Source organism: Phycodurus eques, chromosome 12 (assembly GCF_024500275.1).
Source record: "Phycodurus eques isolate BA_2022a chromosome 12, UOR_Pequ_1.1, whole genome shotgun sequence".
NCBI lineage: Eukaryota > Metazoa > Chordata > Actinopteri > Syngnathiformes > Syngnathidae > Phycodurus > Phycodurus eques.
In genome coordinates this window covers 2,687,688-2,705,065 of record NC_084536.1, presented here as the reverse complement: position 1 = coordinate 2,705,065, position 17,378 = coordinate 2,687,688, and the positions used below count along the sequence as shown (strand labels likewise).

The 17,378-nt window shown below is 42.0% G+C and overlaps 2 protein-coding genes across 4 annotated transcripts; both read left to right on the top strand.

Annotated features, from left to right (window-relative positions):
- Positions 1-1,268: 1,268 nt before the first annotated feature.
- On the top strand, positions 1,269-3,104 carry jagn1a (jagunal homolog 1a). Its single transcript, XM_061692242.1, has 3 exons — positions 1,269-1,346; positions 1,550-1,653; positions 2,555-3,104. Exons 2-3 carry the CDS (start codon positions 1,565-1,567, stop codon positions 3,015-3,017), a joined length of 552 nt encoding a protein of 183 aa, XP_061548226.1. The 5' UTR covers positions 1,269-1,346; positions 1,550-1,564; the 3' UTR covers positions 3,018-3,104.
- Positions 3,105-4,348: 1,244 nt separating this feature from the next.
- Positions 4,349-16,514, top strand: tfg (trafficking from ER to golgi regulator). Of its 3 annotated transcripts, none has more exons than XM_061692425.1 (8): positions 4,349-4,495; positions 6,295-6,496; positions 6,906-6,989; positions 9,320-9,466; positions 10,915-11,082; positions 11,251-11,397; positions 14,663-14,752; positions 15,471-16,514. In XM_061692425.1, the coding sequence occupies exons 2-8, from the start codon at positions 6,313-6,315 to the stop codon at positions 15,881-15,883; spliced, it is 1,233 nt and encodes a 410-aa protein (XP_061548409.1). In that variant the 5' UTR covers positions 4,349-4,495; positions 6,295-6,312; the 3' UTR covers positions 15,884-16,514. The 3 variants fall into 3 exon arrangements, with proteins under 3 accessions (XP_061548409.1, XP_061548407.1, XP_061548408.1); XM_061692423.1 differs by having other exon boundaries at positions 6,285-6,496; XM_061692424.1 differs by having other exon boundaries at positions 6,278-6,496.
- The last annotated feature ends 864 nt before the right edge of the window (positions 16,515-17,378 follow it).

Genomic DNA, 17,378 nt, shown 5'->3' with positions numbered 1-17,378 from the left:
TGACACTCAGACAAATATTAATTGATGTTTGTTATCCTGCAAATATTTACAATTGTGCTTCTGTAAATCAAAACGTACTCCGGTTGTGTTTTATGAATGTGTTTTAATAATACCCCTCAGAAAAGGTCCATATGTTCATTGGTTCATTCATCCATCCATTTTCTTCTACCGCTTATGCTCACTCGGGTCGCAGGCGTGCTGGAGCCTATCCCAGCTATCTTCGGGCGAGAAAGGTTCATATAAAAAGATTTTTTTCTTATATTTAAAAAAACAAATCTCCCAAAAACTTTTTGTTATTTTATAGTTATTATTTTAAATATAAGAAAATACATTTTCTACAACAATAATTCAAATATATTCATCATTTTTTATTTTTTAAAATATGCATTTTTATTTCTCTTATTTTTATTAGTGAGCGCATTATATTTTTAATTTAAAAGAATTCCAACTTTATATAATGTTTATATATTTATTATTTTACAAATATTTAATTATATTTATCATTCACTTCAAATATTAATAATAATGCTTGCTCTATTTCTCTGTTTCTGTGCTATCCTCTCGACTCGACATCATTGAAAATGAGGGCTTTACCCTCAATTATCCTTCGAGGTTAGAAATGAAATGAAATAATATTATTTCTTTTTTTCTGACTTCATAGTACAACATTTTATTCATCATTTTAAATATTCTTATTGAAAGAATGATTATGTAATGATATATATATATATTTCCCCAACAGCATTGTTCACATGAATTATTTATATTTCTTAATATTTGAAAAATATACCTTATTTTTATTTACTCTTAAAACTATTCTCATTGACAAAAGCATTGCTTCAGTCCGAAAAACAATCCCAACTTTTTAAAATGATAATTTACATATCTTTAAATAGTCATTTTTTAAATTCCAAATATTCTTATAAACAGGGGCGGTTTCTGATACGGGCGATATGGGCAGCTGCTCATTCCAGGACCGGCTACAACAAGCATTACAGTATTGCTAATGTAAACTATATCTCTCAACAAACTTTATTGGTTATATATTAGTTATATATTTTATTTATTCGTCTTTATTTATTATTAAAGCATTTCTATTAATACAGGCATTACACTATTATGATTTGTTATTTATTTTCTATTTTTTTTAAATCCTCAATGCTAATGTTGGTAAATGTGAACGTGCGCCAGGCGCCCCGTGGCCACGCCCGTAAAAAAAGAGATGCTGATGTTGCCGTCGGAGGATCCTATGCGCATGCGCACAGCTGCCGGTCGGGAGCCCATCGATTCTTGACATCTTTTTGTTTAGAAGTCGACCGATTTTTAGCCACGAAGCGGAGCAGCCGGTAAGCATCGTTGCTTATTACAAGATCACAACACACTCTTTTATCGCAACAAAACCACTTGAATGTTTACGTTTTGTTTAGTTGGAGTGAAAACGCCGAGGCTACATATTGATTTAGGCTAGCAGCGTTAGCAAGCCTGCCCAACCCAAAACGGCAATCTGTCATATAAACATGAAGTTGATAAAAGTACGTTTTGGCAATAGGTGTTTTTCCTCAATATGACGTCACGCGTTGGCCACAAAGCTGCTGCCACCAATGGAAGTGATTTGAAATTCAAAGAGAAGGTAACTTCACACTACCAGATGAGGTAAGTGATTCGTTTTGAACTTGTTGAATATGCTGTATTTCCTCGTATAATGGCAAAGGGACTTCAGAGTACAAGGTATCAACTAGGAGTGAGGCCCGTATTTGGACAAATATAATACTTTTTTTTCAGATCGGTGAAATTCAGTAAGATATATCATAATATCCGTTCTGGTTTGTTCTAATTTGACCGCTGATTTCTTTCTTCTATCGATCCATTTTCTATAGCACTTCCTCATTAGGTTTCCATGTTGTGAGCCTGGAGCGTATCGCAGCTGACTTTGGGCGAGAGGCGGGGTATGCGCCATACTCATACTCACGCTCACATTCACACCTATGGACAATTGAGAGTCTTTGACTAGTGTAATGAAAAGCCACATATTTATGGGGCCTGAGCTGCCATTTTGAACCGGGAACGTCACGACTGTACTGTGAGGCATTTTAAAAAGCTAATTATTTGCATTGTTTTTTATTTGGGCGGGCAGGGGGAGGGGGGGGGGGTTGTTAATACAATGTTTTAAAAATCTGAATAATTTGAAGATGCCTGCATGTTTTTTGTTGGCTAGCAACAATATAGTACAATATAATATGGTATATAATATACAGTATTATACAGCTTCCTCTCACATTCCACAAACTATTGTGCCCAGCGATTGGCTGGCGCGCAGTTCAAGGCCTAACCCGCCTCTCGCCCAAAGTCAGTTGGGATACGCTCCAGCTAATGGATGGATGGATGTATCACAGTCTCCGTCACATACAGGAGAGTTGATCTCCGTTGTTGTCTTTCTTACCGTTTTGATGATGTCCAAGGAACAGCATGCTGTGACTCCAAAATGTAAAAGCGAAACTGATAAGAATGCGAACATTGGGAAAAAAATGGTGGCGGTGTGTCGTTCACGTTGCAGCACTTCCTTGAAGTCGGAGGTGCGTCGCTTGAACGTGATCCACCTCCTGGTTTGGTTGCTGGTGGCCGCCCAAGTGGCCGTGAGTCACCTCAAGCTGCTGTCGCACGACACCGTCGCCATGCCTTACCAGTGGGAGTACCCCTACCTACTCAGCCTGGTCCCCCTGCTGTGCAGCAGCCTGTCGCTGCCCAAGAACAACATCAGCTACCTGGTCTTGTCCATGATCAGCGCCGGACTCTTCTCGGTGGCGCCGCTCATCTACGGCGGCATGGAGATGTTCCCCTTGGCGCAGCAGCTGTATCGCCACGGCAAAGCGTACCGCTTCATCTTTGGCTTCTCGGCGGTGACTGTGATGTATCTGCTCATGCTGGTGGCCGTGCAAGTGCACGCGTGGCAGCTGTACTACATGAAGAAGCTGCTAGACTCGTGGTTCAACGCCACGCAAGAGAAGAAGAAGAAATGATTGTTAAAAAAAAATCTGTATACTTTGTTTGTATTTATGCATCATTTTACTGGAATCACATTATTGTTTTATTCTGCTAATATTTCATTTTTTACTATTAAGTAATGCAACTTTATTCTACCAACTTTAATGCTATTGCTAATAATTATTTATGAAATTAATAATACATAATAATTTACTAATTTCTTGTGTCCTTATGACTTTTGTTCCATTTCATTGTAGCTTAAAACTCCTTTCCACTCCTGAACAATGAAAAGCGTGTATCTTCAAGTGCAATTTTTGTTTGTTTGTTTTTATCCAGGCGGCACGGTGGACGTCTGGTTAGAGTGTCTGCCTCACATTTCTGGGGACCGGGGTTCAAATCCCAGCCCTGCCTGTGTGGAGTTTGCATGTTCCCCCCGTGCCTGCGTGGGTTTTCTCCGGTTTCCTCCCACATCCCAAAGACATGCGTGGTAGGTTAATTGAAGACTCTAAATTGCCCGTAGGTGTGAATGTGAGTGCGAATGGTTTTTTGTTTATATGTGCCCTGCGATTGACTAGCGACCAGTTCAGGGTGTACCCCGCCTCCTGCCCAAAGATAGCTGGGATAGGCTCCAGCGCTCCTGCGACCCTTGTGAGGAGAAGCGGCTCAGAAAATGGATGGATGGATCTCAAAATGTCTCAATTTGTCACTTTGGATAAGCAGAAGGGGATGTGTGGATGGTATATAAATACAGTTCAGAATTATTTTATGAAATTACCATTTTTTTATAATAATATTACAGCTTCTTTATGACTCACATTTGACTACATATTTTTCTATCTTTATGACTTTTGTCGCTTTTCATTGCACTCCAATACAATGAAAAGCGTTTATCTTTGAAGGCAATGTTGAGTTTGTTTTTATCCAAACAAACTCAATTTGTTTGGATTTTAAAGGGGGAAAACAACTCTTATTTAGCCTATTGGGCTAGCTAAGACTAATGATGAGGCAGCCTGACGTGAAGGTGGTTCGTTCGTGTTGTATAACTACTGGGTTGTATAACTACTTGGGTTCATGATTGTGTACATGCTAGATGCATGGTATTCGAGATTTATGGTCCTCTGTATTTAAATTGCTTTGCCGGTATCTAGAGAGTCATTGAGAACTGTAGGTGTACCAGTAATGTGAAAATAATAATACTATGGCAATTGGTAAATGGCAAATTATAGAAATTCACATTCCATACATTTTTTGCTAAACGTTGTGTTGAAATGCATGGTGAATTAAAAAAAATGAATAAAACGTTTCCTTGGAAGTGATTATGGGTTGACCATTATGAGGCTATGATGTCAGTTAGTGCGCATGCGCCCTGTGACTGCCACGTACGGCTTGACAGCTGAGCACTTCCTGATGCTGCAGCTGGCACCCGGCTCTTGCTAGCCTAGCAACCCGCTTTCACCTTTCACGCTTTGGGAACAGCTAGTGAGATACAGCGTGGTCACGTCGTCGGGATCAGGTAAAACACATTGTCGGGTTTGCTAACGAGTCGGTCAATCGTCTGCCGCTAACCTAATGTCACGTGTTTGCGGTTTATTATGTGAATGTGTGTAGCTAGCTTACATGCTAAGTAGCTAGCCGGCTAATGTTGCCTTCGCATTAGGGCGAGCTAACAGTTGAGCTTGCAAACGCAGGTGTTTGGGAATAATTCATTCAAGGTCAACAACGATATCCTCGAGAGTGTCAGTCAGACTTGGACACGTTCCACCTCGCACATCTGATGCATTCTAACGCGTGTTTTTGTCTGCAAATTGTCAGCTTTGACCGAATTCTTGTTTAATTTCACGTTCATCACCGCTCACTAATAGAGCACGCATTCATTCCAAGCTTTCTGTTGTTCATCGCGTTAATACTCCATTTGTGTCAAATCAAATGAGTTTTCGCTGTGTCATCGTTGGCATTGCAGCGCAAACGGCCTAGCAAACTTTTGACCGTCACAAGTTAGCAAATTTGCTCTACTGTCAGGTGACTTAGCCTGGCCTGTTAAACTTTGGGCGTCTCTGTTCATAACTGTCGGATTGCCGATCGCGCATTCGGAAATATTTAAGATCACGCGGATGTTCAGAATGGACGTCGGCTGTCCGCTGCTAACGTCCAATGTTAGCCACAGACCAATCCTTAGCATCCAGCCAATTATTCATCTGGCAAAAACACAAAGTAAGTCTCCCTCCAGATGGATGGTGGATGAATGGATCGATAGTTCACCATCCAGTTTACAACACCACCATGAAACCAGTTGCCAAATGGTCACGTTGTTAGATAACACAACCACTCGTCACCGCGACGAATTATTATTAGAAGTTTGGGGTCAAAGTCTGTGAATTAGCATATACTAGTCCCCGCCAGCTCACATGCTGATGCTTGACCCTTCGATTCTTGTCTGTCGCCAAGAGCAAACGTGACCTGCTTCTTTCCCAATCTGATGAATGGGTTAGTACAATTGACTGTAAGTTGTGATCTCACTTATTTTTCTGTCAAGTTGCCCACAGCCGTTTTAAGAGCTTAAATACGCATACTGTTTTTTTTTTTTGTTTTTTTACATCTTAACCAATGTTTAAAATATGAGACCGCACGCGTGGTGGGGGTAAATCAGCATTTGTTTTATAGGGTGTAATGTTCTCGAGTTGACCTGCACAGCACACACATGACCATATTACTTCCACAATCCGGTATATGCTTTTCATTAGATAGCAACAGCATTTAGACTTTTTTTTTTATTTATTTTTTTTTTTTTTTTTAAGACTTCCCGGAAAAATACAATTTTTTTCGACTTCCCCGAAAAAGAGGGTATTTTCCACCCTTTTGCAACCCGATTTATTATTAGAACCTAATTATTTGTTATAATACAAAACAATCATGTACTCAAGTCCGGCCCCGCCTGTGTGGAGTTTGCATGTTCTCCCCGTGTCTGTGTGGGTTTTCTCCGGGCACTCCGTTTTCCTCCCACATCCCAACAACATGCATGGTAGGCTAATTGAAGACTCTAAATTGCCCGTAGGTGTGAATGTGTGCACGAATGGTTGTTTGTTTATATGTGCCCTGCGATTGGCTGACGACCAGTTCAGGGTGTACGCCGCCTCTCGCCCAAAGATAGCTGGGATGGATTCCAGTGCGCCCGTGACCCTTGTGAGGATAAAGCGGTGCAGAAAATGGATGGATGTATGAAATTGTCATTGTTCCGCCTTTTTTTTTCTGTGCTGCTGATCTGTAAACGGCACCGTCTTTTCTCGTTCCTACCCTGTCGGGAGGTGGGAGCAGCAGCGTTAAGACGGCACCATGAACGGCCAGCTGGACTTGAGCGGGAAGCTGATCATCAAAGCCCAGCTGGGCGACGACATCAGACGCATCCCGATCCACAACGAAGACATCACTTACGACGAGCTGGTGCTCATGATGCAGCGTGTCTTCAGGGGCAAACTGCAGAGCAACGATGAGGTCACCATCAAGTACAAGGACGAAGGTCTGTCACGTCCTCTGACTCGCACCCATGATTGTTATTTTCCTCTAAATGGGCATCTTTCATTTCTCCAACAGAACCAAAATGTCTCTCAGTAACGTCAACCGCTGTGATGGCAGAACAAACCTAATTTTAAATATTTTTCTGACAGAATAAGTAAGGAAGAAAAAAAATCTAATACAAGAAAAAATACATCTTTGTATCGAGAGCAAAAGGTACAAGTCGTCACGAGTCGTTACCCCTTACTGAAGCCCGACCAAAACATCACCTTCGTTATAAGTGAGAGAGCGAGAGAAGAAAAGGGGGGAAAAAAAGACATAAATGAGTACTGCGCTTATTAAGAGCTATGGAACAATAAAACTTAAATATTATATCTTCACCCTCCACACTTTTTTTCTTCTTCTTTTTATAGACGATGACCTCATCACCATCTTCGACAGCTCTGACCTCTCCTTCGCTATCCAGTGCAGTAGAATACTCAAGTTAACCTTGTTTGGTAAGGTCATATAGTTCCAATTAATTTACTGTATTTGGTCACTAGAGGGCAGTTCAGCTCCAGCTTCAAATAATTGCTCACAGTCAAAACGATCCTTCTGATTTCAGGGTTTGTCTCCGAGTGCTGTATGAACAAGTAAATAATGGGAGAATTTGTGTGTAGACGTTCACAACAAAAAGCAGAATGCGGCCACAATTATTTAGCAGGTCATTTGCTATGTTTTTTAAAAGTATATAGAAACCTCAAACTCTTAAAGCTCATAAAATTTGCAATTTTTCTCACATTTTCAGAAAAAAAATACACCTTAAATAAAAATAAATCTACTGGAAGTTAGCATATCGTAAGCGGACTCATTTAAAGCAGCAGTGTCAAAAGTATCTTTGTCCAGCGCTTAGGGAGTCTTGTGGTGATGATTGCCAGTTGTCATGTGACTGGTTGAGCACAAATGTTGCTTCTGTTAAGCCATGTTTAGCACTGCCACTGCTTTTAATTGTGTCGTTTGCAACGGCTTGTTTTTCTTCAATTGCCGTGAACAAAGGACTTTGATTTGGATCTTCTCTGGTTAGGTGTATTTGAGTGTCATCTGTTTGTGATGTTTGACAAGGAGTACTAAGAGAAAATGCTGTTCAGCACTGTTACAGATTTTACTTTGATAGGTTTCTACTTGAGGTGTGTGTGTTTGCGCGTGTGTACGTGCGCGCACGTACACCCTGCCACTTGCCCAAAGTCAGTCGGGACAGGCTTCAGCTCCTGCGACACACTGAACTGGATAAGTCGTAGAAGATGGATGGGTACTTGCCTCTACCGTTAGTATTATGATGTCAAGGATTATGTATTATGTCAAGGATAGCACCGTACAACATAAGCAATTGGCCAAATGTTTTTATAAAAACACAATAAAAACAATGTGCACTCGCAGTTCTCCGATGACAGAAATGTGTGCATGTTTGTCTTACTCTGCTTCCAGTCAATCTGTCATCAAGCGACCGCCATTCGCCAGGAATAATTATTTTTTTTGGGGGTGGTGGTTGTCAAAACGTTTCGCTTCCTTCCAATCAAAGCGGAGCCCTGACTCATCACATGTCGCGACCTCACGTGGAAGCGTGCTCCTCTTGCACGCGTCAAACCTTGGTGAATAGTCACAGTAGGCCGGCGTCTGGGTGCAGTGCCTTCTGACCTTGAATATCTCTGTTCAGCATTATCCACTCAAAAAGAGAAACACAGGCGTGTGAGCGAGCGAGCAGAATGTCCGGCAGTCTTGGCGTTCACATTAATTCTTTCTTAGTGGAATTTTCCCTCCATTATCCGCTATTAAGTGGGGAAAATGAGGGTGCTTCAAAGTTGCATGTGGTGCAGGTGACAAATTGTCACTATGCACAAACCACAATCAATTGTTACCTTTTAAAATAATGTTTTCATTAAGCAGTCTTAATAACTATGAGATTGAAAATAAAAACAAATCTAGGATACTAAACATCTCAGCTTTTACCATTTTCCTTTTACCCAAGTATAAAATGAAATCAATCACTGATGTAATGTAAAATGTTAAAGCCTAACAAGCGCGTTTAACACGATACCTTTTGATCATAAGTGACAAGCATATGGCAGCGGCTAGCGTTAGAAACTAATGTCGCAGCAGACATCTTCACTTCGTCGGGGGGGGGGGGGGGGATCTTCACTTAGAGCTCCTCCTTGTCAAACATCAGAAATACATTCACTGCATGACACCAGTCACGAAAGAACTAAAACTAAGTCCATGTTCACTAAAAGCTGCTCATAGCAGCTATGGAGGTGAATCCTATCAAGCCAATGGCATGGCAGTGAGTTTTTAAAAAAAAAAGCCTGATCAACTACAATTAGTAACATGACAAGCGTTGGACAAAAGTATTTGGGCACCTGATTTGTTTCTGCTGTAAATGTGTCAACCTTTGGTGTATAATCTTCTCGTACAACCGGTGTCTTAGAAAAAGTGTCAGATACTGTAAAACAGCAGGGAGGGAAAGATAAGGGCAAAACACACACACAATCGCTGGTTGAAATTCAGTCAAGTAAGGTAAACTGGCATCTCATGCATTATGATATTTCATGTTTTATTTTTTCCCCAAATCATTTTTCTGTGTGCCCTGTACTTTCACAAGAATAGCTGTCAGAATGTGTAATAATTGTTTTAATTTCAAGATAAAATATGCACAGTGTTGACAGTCATAAATATTTCTATTGACACTGCTAGGAACTGTTGGCTGATGGACAAGTTAGACAACTTCCTTGTGTTGGTCTGGATGTTACCAAGCCACTTCAAATTCAGCACCGTAATCTGTTGTCATCAACAGTGAACGGTCAGCCGAGGCCTTTGGAGTCCAGTCAGGTGAAGCACCTGCGCAGGGAGCTCATCGAGCTGAGGAATAAAGTCAACACCCTCCTGGATACCTTTGAGCCCCCCACAGAGCCCGGCGTGGCCGCCACAGCACCAGAAAGCGGTAAACCACACAGAAAATCAAGCCTCTGAATTGTATATGTACAACTCCCAAGTCCCGAATGTCATTGAGGCTGACAATGCAACATGAGCAGCTGCAGTTGTGTCCAGAAGCCATCACATACCCATAGATGTCGCTGTGTCATTGGTTTCGGCGAGGATCGGAGGTCAGGTCATATAAATAATAAACCCTTATTTTGTGTAAATATTTATTTTATTTTTTCCCTAAATTATGAGAATGACCTCATCAAGAAATGTGCTATTTCAGTAACAGTAGAAACTAATAGTATTAAAACATTTAAAATGCTGCATATCCTCCATTAGTCACAAGAACTGCAAAGTACCAGGTGTGTAATATCTGTTTATCTCTTTATTTTAGTAATACTATATATTATTTATTTGGATAGTTTTGTTTTTTCTTGTGCCATACAGAATTTTCATCAGACTGAGATGGTTCCTTTATTATAAATGCAGTATTGTTAGTATTGTTTATTCCTTGTAAGCAGATAAATTGTCTCAAGTCACTATCTTGTTAAATGTACAAAATGTCCTTTTGAAGGACTGACATGGTGAAAATCATTTTGCTTTGTGTCATTAATTTTTCACCTTGTGTGAATAAGCGTTAAAATTGGTTTGGTTCTGCTCGCCACCATAAAGCAAAATATACTTCGTCTTTGCAAGAAATTTAGTCTGATCCAATTTCCATGTGGAGACAGCGTCGCTGATACTGAAAAAATCTGTATGAAAACCATCTTGCTTCTTTGAGCGGAGTGCCAAGCAGGGAGTCTGCATCGGCGCATAAAAAAGCGTGCATTATTGTTGGCTGCGACGCATCACACAAACCACTGCAAATGTTATAGACAAGAGGAGGATTTTATTTTTGGAGGCCTGCCTCGACCTGTCTGAGTCACACTTTCCACGAAGCGCAGCTGTAAAGAACAGCAGGACACAGAGAGTCACAGCTATAGGATATGCTGGATTAACGCAGAAAATATAAACAGCACTTTGTGACAGTTGGTGGAACAATTTAACAGCATGTGTTTTACATATATTTTAATCGTGCATTAGAAAAAAATGGGTTCGACCTGCAGTAAAAAGGAGGAATGCATTTTTTTTACAAGCTGTGTGTAAGGGGTTTGTAGTTACCTTAACTGTGACTAATACGTGTTTAATTTTACACCCTTGTCCTGGTAATTGTGGACTTCCCGTAGATGCGTTTCATCCATCCTTTGTTATAACTGTGATACTACCTCAAAAGGGGGACATATGGTGGGTTGACTTCATCCCCACCCATGCGTTGTCTGTGCAGTTTATGCAGAGAAGTGACACAGAAAAAGGCAGACAAATGACTGCTTTTCTAGACAGGGGCTATACGAACATGCATTGCCAGACTACAGCACTACATTTTTCCCTTTGTGGGCCAGTACTTGCACATTTTTGTCCTGTTATTAGAAACTGTTGAGGGACGTGAAGGCAAGGTGGCGACAACAGATCCTGCTGCGAAGCACGTGACCCCAGTCAGTGCGGCCAGTATGTCCGCCTTTGACCCCTTAAAGAACCAGGATGAAGTCAACAAGAATGTCATCTCTGCTTTTGGTTTGAGCGAAGACCAGCCCCCAGGTATTGCACAAGGTCCTAATGACCTATCATCTCATGCAATTATCCAGCCGTCTCTGCTGGATGAAGGCTGTGTAACAACAACATTCATTTTACATTGATGAGCAGTCTTAACAGCTGTCGTGAGCTGCGGTTTTGTTTCAGCTGTCTCTCTCTCTTTGCCATCTGTAGCGCCGCCAGCAGCGGGCCCAGAGGAGCGCTCAGGGACCCCTGATAGCATTGCTTCCTCCTCGTCCGCAGCCCCTCAGCCAGGATTGCCTCCCCAAGTGCAGGCACCCTTTTCTGGAGTGCAACAGGGACCCCCAGCTGGCGTGGATGGTAAAATACTGTTCAATACGTTCCGTAACGCCGGTCAACTTTCCAATCAAAGAGTTCCTATTCAAATTGAAAATCTATTTGGATTAATTTGGCTAGTGTGATAAGCTAACGTAGCAGTCTACATCTTCACTCAGTTCTTCCTTGGCAAACAGTATAAACATAGATACTACTCACCGAAGATCTAAATCGAATTCCTGTGTTCACAAATACTTACCCCTGAGTACTAGCCTACAAGGAAGGAAAACGAAAATTGGAAGTAGGAACCTAGCGAAATCAAACTAGTGACAGAAGTAACACAGGGAAAAAGCAATCACGCATGCAGAGGTAACCCTTGGATGCTGGTTGAAAGGCAGCTTAATGAGGTGGACTCATGGCTCACGTGATATGCCGACATCAAGCATTATGACAGTTCCCGGCCGGGTCCAATAGTTGTTTCACACTTAAGGCATACTTTTCCCAAAATTTTGCAGAACGAATTTGACCCCGTGACCGCATGTCACATTTGAAGACAAAATGGCGCTACGTCATGTTCAAGAAATGAACAATGGAATGTTTTTGTTTGTTTGTTTGTTTTGGTTTTTTGGGTTGTTTTTTTTTCCACACATTTGCTCATTTGAGCTGTGTCGAGAGCACGAGGTGCGAAGTTCACTCTGATCCCTTTGCGATCCAGATGTTCAGCATCACTTCCAACAATCTTCATGGGAACTTTTCTGTGCATGAAGACAGTTTCCTCCTTGATTCTTGTGGTAGTTTGTCAACGCGAGGTTCCTTCCTCGATCTTTGTCGCCTCCTTAGCATTACGACAGGCTGCCGCACAGAAAATTAAATGATAGACTATTTTAGTTTAAGCCTTGAGCTTGGTTGCTTTATTGCATTGAGAACCCTGCTAACAAGATCAAAAAGCTGACTGTGTAATTTGATTTGAACCTGTTGTCAGACAGATGCCGGTGGGTGGACCGCCTGGCAGTCATTTACATCCGTGCGTGAAATGAAAGCATAAACGTGTAAATGAGGCTACCGCTCAACCCGTCTGTTGCGTGAGGACGTTGATCCATCGTATGCGGTTAGTGTTAAATGTTTATTTTAAAATAAACTCATGCGTTCGCTTTCTCGCAAAGGTATGTTCGGGCCTTCAGCACGAGGGAGAGTTAGAAGAATCCTCAGAGGATTTTCTTTTGGAAACACTTGGATGTAAATGTGTCATGCTTTGGAGATGATCATAAATCTTGTAGATATTTCCAGGAAGCTCAAACTACATTGCCTAAAACCTCATTCAATACACATTAAAAAATAAGCAAGCATAAATATGTTTCAATTATACTGGGCATTTAGTGTCATTCACTCATAAGTTGAATGATTGATTTGAGGTGAGTGGTACATCGAAATATAGCTAATTTGAAGGGAAAAGCCTTCACACAAACAGCCGCTTTGAGTCTGCCTATCTGGCGTATTGCACATCTGAGGCGAAGCAAAAGAACTGACATTCATTCGCCTTTCACAAAGATGCGCCGTGATGTCTCAGACAGAATTTCACTAACATATGATACAATCCTGTTTCATGGAGAGTAGACGTGGCATCTGTAAAGCTGACGTTTACAGGTTTTAGTGATTTTATTAGATGTGGAGCCAACACAGAACGTTTGTTTGTTTAAAGATGTAATACATTATATGAGGTGGGTCAGAAATGTGTTACAGAAGTTAGATTTCAAAGCTGAACAATAAACTACAGGTTTTCCTCTTCCAAGTAATCCCTGTGGAATCTAATGTACTTTCCCAGTCTTCCCTTCTTTTGGGATCCTGCGCAGCTCTGTTGTTGGGGCCATCTTGATGTCCACGTCTACAAAGTGGGTCCCCCTTGAACTTGATAAAGAGGTTTTTTTTTTGTGGCACTGCTCATGGAACTCTTCTGAGACACCTCATAGTGTTTGTGTTATATTTATTATAATACATCTTGTGTATTAGGTAGGGACTAAAACCTTCTCATGCCGACAGGGTCGTAACAGCCACTCATCCCTCTATAGCGATTACATAACAGCAATGATGGCGCGCAGGCCACGGAAAGGATGAATGGCGGCCGAGTTCACACACACACGTTCTCACATGTAATGAAGACCATGCCGGTGCTCATGTTGAACTGTGCAACACATGGCTAACACATCGGTGCTCTGCTCCTCGCTTTTAGAAAGATCTGCTTACTTGTCTGTTGTAGTGTTTGTTTGTCGGGAAAGGCATGTGCAGCCTATCATAGCTTATCTGACAAGTACAGCAGTGACTAGGGAGTTTTTAAAGTTGCGACTTTCTCTGCTTTGGAAACAGCTGATTATCAATTCAGCGTCCATTCCATGGAAACCTCTCCATGCTAATTAAAATACCAAGACAATTTTGCACTTTTAAAAGCCACTGCCCATCTTGGGCTGCTCTCATCTGTCGCTTTCAAAGAGGCACGCTTAACTTTGAGACGGCTGCAGCACGGCTGGTCGTCCTCCTGCACATGTGCACGTAGGCAGTGTGGTCTGGTGAAGTCATGGCTAATTCAAGTGTAGCAGGAAGTCACTGTCTGCAAATGTAGACGTGTCTGCCGAGGGAGATGCCACATGCGAAGCAGACAGTGTCCATGTGTGTTCCTGATAGTGGGTACACGCATCCCTCCAATCATTATCTTGTGGAAAGAAGGAATGTTTACGTCTACGAGAGCCACCTGCATGCTACTCGCTAGCTTGAGGCCACTTGGTAATGTTTGTGGTGTGTGCACATTTATCCACAAGTTAATCCCATAGTGGTTGAGCTGTCAAGAGACGTTCACCACTGTTAACCACATGCCCATATGCGGGTTGTAATAAAACAAAAACACAGTAAAACTACTCACCCTTCAAGGCGCCTGACAGACATAATCGAGAGGGAATCAGAAGGTATTTTCACAGCGATACTGTCACCTAGTGGTGTTTTGCAGAAAGTAATGAATTACTGTTTGTAATTAATTGTATTGCGAATGTATTTAACATCCAATGCATTACTGTTTCGCAGTAAGTTGTGGCGTCACATGAAATGCGCACAAAAATGCGTGTGGAGTCAATTGTGAGAAAGGCTTGAATCTCATGAGAAAAGTTTAGTATCCCAAGACCTCATGCGTCGACTTTTGACAAAGAATTTTCATATATTTGTATGTGAATGAGCTATGGAAGCTTCAACAGGTTGTCAAGCTTGAGTGCGCCAATGTCGAGGAGGTATTCAAAGTTGACAGTTTTCCGCTTTGTGTTGCAATCAGGTCAGGTATACCCGCAGTACCAGGCCCCAGGTGGATACCCTCCACAGCAGCCGGGTGCCCCCCCTCAACCGTATGGAATGCAGTATCCTGGTAAGAGTGACAATGGTCCAATGTAAAAACAAGCGTTCGGACACTTGCAGTTCAGTACTCTGCTTCTGACCAAAGTACACAAAAAAGTGTTTAGTATTTAGTCTGCTTCACTCAGCGTTCACACGTATTTTCACCATCGGACCGAAGTTGCCTGTAAAGTCACATGATTGGACCATGTTTGTGACAGAGCATTATGAAACTAGTTTTCCACGCATAAATGCTGTTAACATAGCTTTAACAAACAGCTTGTCGAGTTTAAAACCAGTCTGTGACGTGATGAAACTGCCGCCATAGAAAACTGCTTCTTGCATTGCTTCATTATTTTATATTGTATATTTTAATACCAGTTTGTGACATGATGAAACAAAATCACCCCCTCCACCCCCCACAAAAACGTTTATTGTACACGTTCACACCAATTTTTGATGAAAAGCGTTTACGTAGCATCTTTAATCTATAGTACACATTTTAACTCTGCTTTGTGACATAATGCAAATAACATTTTGCATGCAAAAAGGCTGTGACACAGCATCATTTTATTTTATATAGTATATTTTTAACAATGAAATTCAAATTTTCTAAATAAAAAAGGCTGTTACATCAGTTTTTGTTTGTTTGCTTGTTTGTTCTGTTTTTGAACACCGGCTGTTGTTCCAATGATAGCGTTCACACTTGATTTCTCAGCACAACCTTTGTCGCTTTCTCAACATTTTCTCAGCGGGGTACAGCCCCCAGCCAGGAGCCCCCCAACCTGGTCCACCGCAACAGCAGCAGTTCCAGAACTACGCGCCCCCCTCCTCCCAAGCCCCGGCCCCAGGTCCACCGGCCCCGGCCCCCAGCTTCCAGGGTGGCCAGCAGCAGCAGCAGCAGCCTCATTCTCATCCTCCTCAGGGACCCCAGCAGTACCCGCCAGGAGCCTTTCCTCCCCAAAACTATACCTCCCAGGCATCGCAGCCGGCCAACTACAGCATGCCGCCCAACTCCCAGGCTGCCGGGTACCAACCTCGTCCGGGATACACCCCACCTCCGGGCAATACGGTCACCCCTCCGCCCGGGGCTGCTAACCCATACGCCCGCAACCGGCCCCCTTATGGTCAGGGCTATGCCCAGCCAGGCCCTGGGTACCGGTAAAGGTGCGCGTGAATGATCCAGACACCAACCCTTGTGGCGCAAACCGTTTGGACTGGTTAACTGCTCTGAATTTTTTCCCCATCATATGAATATCAAATCCAAATATTAAACAGGCAAAAAGCCCCCCCCCCGTCTGATGGCTAGTGTTTATGTGCAGTCTGACCAACACATTGCTGGGCTTTTGTTGCAGTAATTATGATTTGTTTGTGTATTATTTTCCATCTCTCCACCCTTTTTCCCCTCTTGTATTTGCCATCGACCAAAACAGGCTGTTTCTCCTTCCTTTCGTGTCACGCTCCAATGACATTCGTATCCTTAAAACTTAATGCGCCGGGCCCATTGCGCCCTAACTGACTTTGGATGTTTTCTCTTTTTCTTATTTGTCACCGCTCTATCTGTATTAATCACGATGGGCACACTAGCTAATCGAAGGCGTACGGGTGGGGTCGATCCCAGTGTAATATGTAAGGTTTCCCTTTGGTCACCACTCCTTCCCCCTTTCTCTATCAGATCACCAGTTTTTACTAATATACAGAAATCAAATCACACCTTCATGTCAGATTTGTCGTTGAGTGTGTAAGCTGTAAGATTTTTTTTCTTTTTCTTTAACACAATAAATGATTGATACCCAGCTGAGTCGTTCGTGTTTTCCGACACTTGTGTTGCTGTTGAAATTTATGTATTGGGCTTTTCTTTTCCACTTTCCTCCCATGCTGATTTGGGAATACTGACGTAATGCCGGTGGTATTATGTTTTGTTTTCCTGTTTTGAGGCTTTTGGCGGCCTGGATGTGTTCTGAGGGAGCGTGCGGTCTTTCTTCCATGTCAAACTGTCTCAGCGAATGAGAGGGAATCGAGCACAAAGCGTTTATTAAAGAACATTTTCAGAAGTTATTGAACACCCGCATGGTAGTTGCTTCCAAGCCCAAAATCGCTCATCTTTGATGGATTTGACCACGTAATGGTTGGGAAAATATGAGCGAGTTGTTAAATACGGACCGTTTACATCCAGAGCTGATTTTTAAACTTTGCAGTTTGTGTCTAATTCAAAGGAGACTATAAGCTTCAAAATAGTGCATACTATATCACCCATATATGTTGATAGTTTGAAGCAATGAGCACCCACCAAATCTTAGCTTTTGTCTTCATATTGCTTACCGTAAAGACTTTGGCTTTATTTTGCTTGGCATACAGACTTTGGCTTTAGCAAAGACGAAGTTACCTTAGTCTTTACATTAAGCCCTTATCCTTTGTCTTTAGAATAAGGATCTTCGCTATAACATTTGTGTTGCTTAATGTAAAGGCCTTAGCATTTACCTTGCTTAGCATAAAGACCTTAGCTTTAGCATTTACTTAATTTAGGGTGAAGACCTTAGCTTTGGTGTTTACTTAGCATAAAGACAGTCTTAACCTTTGACCTGGCTTAGTGTGAAGATCTTGGCAGTGTAAAGACTTTTGTCTTAGCCTTTACCTTGCTGAGCTTACAGGCTTTAGCC

Excerpts from the sequence above, each read along its gene's own strand:
- tfg (XM_061692425.1), top strand. The coding sequence starts at position 6,313 with ATGAACGGCCAGCTGGACTTGAGCGGGAAGCTGATCATCAAAGCCCAG. Across the intron at positions 9,467-10,914 it reads CGCCACAGCACCAGAAAGCG|AAACTGTTGAGGGACGTGAA; the intron begins GTAAACCACACA and ends TCCTGTTATTAG. Across the intron at positions 11,083-11,250 it reads GAGCGAAGACCAGCCCCCAG|CGCCGCCAGCAGCGGGCCCA; the intron begins GTATTGCACAAG and ends TGCCATCTGTAG.
- jagn1a (XM_061692242.1), top strand. The coding sequence starts at position 1,565 with ATGACGTCACGCGTTGGCCACAAAGCTGCTGCCACCAATGGAAGTGAT. Across the intron at positions 1,654-2,554 it reads ACTTCACACTACCAGATGAG|CACTTCCTTGAAGTCGGAGG; the intron begins GTAAGTGATTCG and ends TTCACGTTGCAG.